Source organism: Grammomys surdaster, unplaced genomic scaffold, assembly GCF_004785775.1.
Source record: "Grammomys surdaster isolate TR1022 unplaced genomic scaffold, NIH_TR_1.0 190, whole genome shotgun sequence".
Taxonomy (NCBI): domain Eukaryota; kingdom Metazoa; phylum Chordata; class Mammalia; order Rodentia; family Muridae; genus Grammomys; species Grammomys surdaster.
In genome coordinates, this window is record NW_021604635.1 from 209,080 (window position 1) to 215,398 (window position 6,319).

General features: G+C 42.9%; 1 protein-coding gene across 1 annotated transcript in view; it reads left to right on the top strand.

Annotated features, from left to right (window-relative positions):
• Nucleotides 1–6,319, top strand: part of Qrsl1 (glutaminyl-tRNA amidotransferase subunit QRSL1) — a 25,048-nt gene that overhangs the window by 6,290 nt on the left and 12,439 nt on the right. Inside the window, exons 3-4 of the mRNA XM_028769019.1 lie at nucleotides 216–314; nucleotides 976–1,072. Of these exons, the coding sequence (XP_028624852.1) occupies nucleotides 216–314; nucleotides 976–1,072 (196 nt within the window). The remainder of the gene's footprint in view (nucleotides 1–215; nucleotides 315–975; nucleotides 1,073–6,319) is intronic.

Genomic DNA, 6,319 nt, shown 5'->3' on the forward strand with positions numbered 1-6,319 from the left:
GAAGGAGAGAGAGAGAGAGAGAGAGAGAGAGAGAGAGAGAGAGAGAGAGAGAGAGAGCGCGCACCACAGTGGCCATGCTGTCCTCAGCCCTCCAGCACTGCGGTTACAGGCAGGTGTGTGTCATGTGACCATGCTGGGTCTCATTGCAGGGCATGTTGTGCTAGGATCTGACACACTGAGCCGTCTGTCCATCCCCTCTTGGCTTTTAAATGCAGGTCAGTGTCTTGGACATTTAGATGGAATCCCTGTGGCTGTGAAGGACAACTTCAGCACAGCTGGCATTGAGACAACATGTGCATCAAATATGTTAAAAGGTAACGTCTAACTGATCACAGCAGTAATACTTTTATAAAGATGGGTGCTTTTCACACTTCAGGATAAAACACTGACACTTCAAGATAACCTAGCTTAATTACAACTTGTGGGAAGTCCTGAGAAGAGACGATTGCCTCTTCCTGCTTGCTCATTACATACAGAATCTTTAGGCAATGGCCAGCCCCATCAGTGAGTCCAGCTTATGAAGTTTAGGAGCCTTTCAGGAGGACTTGGTGCTGGCAGGCGTTATTCCTCCTGTGGACACTGAGAATCCATCAGCATCTGCTCACCATCTCTTAGAGCTGTGTGGTAATCCTTAGCTTTATCTCTTTAACTTATCAGGCTGAAAACAAAAATGTTTACCAAAACATTTGGATCCTAATAGGACAAATAAGTAGAGAAAGAAAAGATGCTGCCCACCAAAAGTAACGTTCTATGAGTCCTCTTTCCTTAGATGGGCGACAGTGTGTTTCAGAGTATAGGCCAGAGGGGCTTTTGTTTGTTTCAATCTGTAGGAGGTGGTGGTGGTGGTAGAGGTAGACGTGGACCTCCTATTTAAATTAGGAATAGCTTACAATCCAATAGTAATTGCTTAATTAAAGCTTAAAATCATGCTTCCTATTCGTCGTTTCTCTCGTGTAATAAAATACTATTCTTTAGGTTACATACCGCCTTACAATGCTACGGTAGTTCAGAAGTTGTTGGATCAGGGAGCTCTACTCATGGGGAAAACAAATTTAGATGAGTTTGCCATGGGGTAAGTAAACGAAATTTTCCTCTTTTTGTTTAACACCGATGCCCTAATTTCATTGCATGTAGATACCTAAAGGTAGCAAGGCTACTTCCTGAGAATTCTTTTTGAAATGTTTACTTGAATTATTTTGATTCTGTGTGTGTCTATGTAAGTAAATGGCACATGAGCAGATAGATACCAGTGGCGGCCAGCAGAGGTCGACACGCCTCCACAGGCTCTCAGCTGCTAAGCCAGGCCTCCAGCCTGATGGCAGTCCTAGTTCCTGTAGGAGATTGTGTTCAGCATCTAACAAAATGCAGATGCATTGTTTGGGCTTTAGAGTGTACTTCCCTGGTGAATAGTGACATTCAGTGCCTTGTCACATGCTTATTTAGCCATTTGTGACTCTTCAGTGAGGTATTTGTCCCAGTCTTTTGTAAAGTAGCTTATTTAATGAGTCAGAAAAATTCTGGGTCCAAGTCTGTTATCAGATAGAGTTTGCAAATCTGTTCTCAGTCTTTGGCTTATCTTTTCATTCTCCGTCTGTATTAGTTGCTTTTTGCTTTGCTGTAATACAAATAACTGACTCCACAGAAAAAGGGGCTTCTTTGTTTTACGGTTCAGGAGTGCTCCTGGGAGGAAAGACATAGTGATGGGAACTTGAGGCTCTGGTCTTGAGGCGGGCTGTACAGTCAGGAAGCAGAGAGCAGTGAACTCTGCTCAGCCAGCTCTCTCTTTACTTAGTCAGGGGCCCTGGCCCATGGCATGGTTCAGGAATGTGCTGCCCACAGTTAGTGTCTTCCCACCGCTGTCAGCCCAGTATGGACACTCTGAGAGGCACCCCAGAGGCTTGTTTCCTAGGTGAAACAAAGAATGATACCCTGGACTCAAATAGTACGTAAAAGCAAAGAGTGTTGTACTCTGCAGATGGAGACCCCAAAGTGAGCTCACAGGCCTGATTTAAAGCGCATTAGGGGAGAGGGAGGTAACGTCTGTCTTTGGCTTGCTGGAAACTGCTGTTGACCCATTGTCCTTGCCTCAAGCCAGGTGTCAGGGCAGCTTCTGAGGCCTGGACTTGCCTGGACTTGCCTGGGTCTTGGAAACAGAGATGTTGGCCTAGTCTCCTGGACTGCCAGTGTGGAGCCTGTCATGGAGTCAGCCTGTCTCATTAACCCTGATCTTATCAAGCTGATAATCAGTGTTGCCTATCATACACACTGTGCTTTTTAAAGAGGCGAAATTCTTAATTTTGATAAAGTCCATCTCATCATTTTTTTCTTTGATGATTCATGCTTTTATGATGCTTCCAGCAGTCCTGATACAGACCATAATGGCAGGGTTTTCTCCCAGTCTCCAGAGTCAGCCCTCCTGCTTAGGGGTGCCACTCATGCTGTTGAAGGTTTGGGATAAGGTGTGAGTAAAGTCCAGTCTTTCTTCCTTATCCCAGCACTGTTTAAACAAAACAAGCCTGTCCTTGTTCTCTGCAGACACACACAGGTAGGCATGTGTCGGGATCTGGTCTTGACACTGGCTTCAGAGCCTCTCACTGTGCCCCTTTATAAATCACTGAGCACACTGCAGCCCTGTCTTCCATGTGAGTTTTAGAAGCAGTGTCTTCTGAACTGGGCAGCTGTCTATGTCTTCTAACTCACAAATATCGTGAGTATGTGCTAGTTGAGATTTTTGTTTATTTTTTCCTCAGGAATGCTTTTAAGATTTTCCATTGTCAGCCTTCTATAGAGCTTATGTGATTTATGTTTTGTAATTACACTTATTCATGTATTTTGAGGACTTGGCCATGCACAGGTGGAGTTGATACAACAGCTCTTGGGCGTCTGAGCTTTTCTTCCACCACATGGGTGACTTGTGGATGACCACCGAGCCATGGGCCAGCTCATGACTTACTTTATGCTCTAATTATTTATAGCCAATGCATAAAAATATAATTGACCTGGATCATCAACGTGTGCAAGTTCATTTGTTAGTCTAATTGGTCTTTATAGATTCTTTGGAGTATTTTGTGTAGATAGCAGAGACAGTTTTTTATTTTTTATTAGCTACATTTTGCCTTATTGAATCAGTTAAAATCATCAGTGCAGTGTTGAAGACAAAGTGTCAATAGGAAGGTAGGACAGTGGCTCTGCGCTGCAGTGCCTATGCAGTGCTTACGCTCCTGCAGAGGTTCTGAGTTCAGTTCCCAGCAACCACCCCGAGTCACTAACTCAGGAACACCTGTAACTCCAGCTTCGGGTGATCCAGCACCCGCTCCGGCCTCTGGTCATCTGCACTCATGTGCACAGACATAGTATAGATACAAGTAACTAAGATATGCAGGGAGGGGCAGATGTACAACAGATAGCCTTGCCTTGTTCCTGATTCTTGCCAGGGTGGGGGATGGTCAGTCAGTCACCAAAAGTCCTTTAGATTTTTCCCACTCTATAGTTCTTTGCACATGCATAGTATTTGTTCCATAATTATTATATAATAGAAACTCCGTGTTCCAGTCTTACTCCCACGTCACTTATGATCTCTCTGAGTCCCACAGACACGTGTGTAATGAGCTCAGCCATGAAAGTAAGCGTGAGTGTGGAGCTTTAAGGTATTATCTTTTCTCAGCTGATCAAAACTGACGTGGCCAAAGAGGAAAAAGTACACGCCGTGTCTCCAGCGTGATTCTTTGAGGGCACACCATGACCCGTGATAGGCAGCTGGAAAATCATAACCCACAACTAGCAACAAGGAAGTCTATACCAAGTCTAATCAGGAAACATTCTATTGAAATTATTTCATAAAAACAGAAAGATGTTTGAAAGTGTTCCATGGTATGAGGTCAAAGAATGTAAAGGCTAAAATGATAAAATTTAGAAATTTGTTATGTAAGATCTATCAAGTTTAGCTCAGCACTCAGGAGGCAGAGGCAGGTGGATCCCTGTGAGTTCAAGGCCAGCTTTGTCTACAGAGTGAATTCCAGGACAGCCAGGGCTACATACACCCAGTCTCAAAAAAATAAACGTGCAAACACACACATATACATATACACATATGTATATACACACATACATATAGAGAGAAAGGGAGAGAGAGATTGAAAGATTTATATATGTGTGTGTGTGTGTGTATACTTTTACTCAACGAGCCATTCCTGTCTTGATTTTTTTAAAGTACAATATATGGCTTTGCCTGAGATGACATATTTGGGATGCAGGTGGCACAGGCTTTCATGAAGTGGAGGGTGACTTCACCACACTGTTTTCCTGTATTCTAAACTGTGTGGCCACACTCCTCTGTCCCAAATCCCTGAGCACACAGCCTCTTCCAAGAATCTAGCCAGGCTCTCTGTCTGGACTTGAGTTGGGAATGTTTGGTCCATCCCTAACTCCCACCTCTGGCCAGATAGTTTTAATGATTGGTGCCTGCTAAGTCAATGCTTTTCAGTTTCTGTCACATAGTAGGGATGTGATACATTTTCATTCAGTGAATGACTAACTGAATGCCCTACTATGTGGGAGAGATGGGAACATTCAAATGAAATGGTAATGCCCAACTTCGTGAGTCATGCTTTGGAGCCCAAGCTAATTCTTGTCTCTAGGAAGCAGTGCTCCACAGTGCTCCCAACTGTGCTTCTCATTCCAAGACAGTGCTTCTTATTGACAGACACTAGAGTTTCTTAACTCTGAGAGTTTCTTACAATGTACTTCAATCATATTCATGCCCCATTCCTCCCCCTAAATCCTCTCAGGTCAAGATATACCCCTACTTTCTTCCCTACCTCAACTTCTTTTTTTTTTCTCTTTAATTAGCCATAGAGTCCAGTTTGAGCTGCTGATACTTCTGAGAGTGAGGCCGTCCATTGGAGCATGGTGGATAGACATGCCAGGGGCCAGACCTTAAGAATTTTCTTTTAAGATGTATTATTATGTATGTGTATGCCGTATGTCTGGGGTACCCATGCCCAGAAGAGGAGGTTGGATCTAGAGCTGGGGTTACAGGTGGTTGGTATGGATGCTGGAACTGCGTGCTAGTCCTCTGGAAGAGTAGGAAGCACGCTGAACCACTGAGCCATTCTTACAGGTCTATGGGGGTTTTTTTAATGGGCAAATATTTAAACAGGCATTTCATCAAAGATGATATATGATTAACATAAATGCATGAAAAATACTTAATGTCATTAATTACCAAGGAAATGAAATGTACAGCCACAGTAAGATGTCTACGCTTACCACTGATAGTGTGGAGAGCTGACAAGGATGGAGAGAGATTGGATATCTTACATGTTGCAGGTCAGGAATGCGTATATACAGCTCGTGGGAAACAGGTCTCTCGCACAGGCTGGCCTCAGACTCACTGGCTTTCTGGTTCAGCCTCTCAGTGTTAGGACTAGAGGTGTGCACCACTGTACCTGGCTACTAGTTTCTTACGGCTAGACCTTTGCATGCCATGTGGCCCAGTAGGTTCCAGTCTACATATTTATCCACAAGATAGGACTTCTATTTGTACACAGTGCTGGATAGGACCTTTCAGAACAATCTATGGTGGCTTTGTCTGGAACCCAAACTGGAAATAACCCGTTGTCTTTTGTTGCTAAAGGATGGAGGTCAGTTAGGACTACATAGCAAGACCTAATTTAAAAATAAATTAATAGATAAAAGAGAAAGGGTACCATGGAGAATATAGTCTAAACACATCATGGACATGTATAAGTAGTGGATCTCATAATGAAACCCACTGTTACACATAACTAGCATAATCTAATCAAAACACTGAAATAGAAGAGAGAGAGTAATAACTAAATACAAGACCTACTTCTGACCTTAATTCCAGAAGCACATAAACTGCTGTAAAGCACTAAACCAGCCGTCAAAATTGAATTGTATAACATTGGTATTAATTTTGTAACTATTGGTAAATATACTGTGACTGTATAACTGAATGTTTTTATTCTTAGGAATTTCATGCTAAATACATCCTTAAATATTTAGAGAAAAAGACCAAGTTATCTATAACTTACCTTAGGTGGTTCAGGAAAAATGTGTCTGATTATATGTATAAGACACAGCATGAAAACAGCGAAGCAGACGTTACCAAGAGATGCAGAGAAATAAAGTTCTTCCTGTAGTTTCTCAGTTCACCTTGAGAATAAACCTTCAAATACTTAGAAAATAAGTTGATTACGTTCCACGTTGTGGTTGTTCCATATCTCGCCCTCTCTCTGTGATGCGCATGCGTGGTAGCACATGCACCCTTGCACCACACGCACAGGCGTGTTAGATG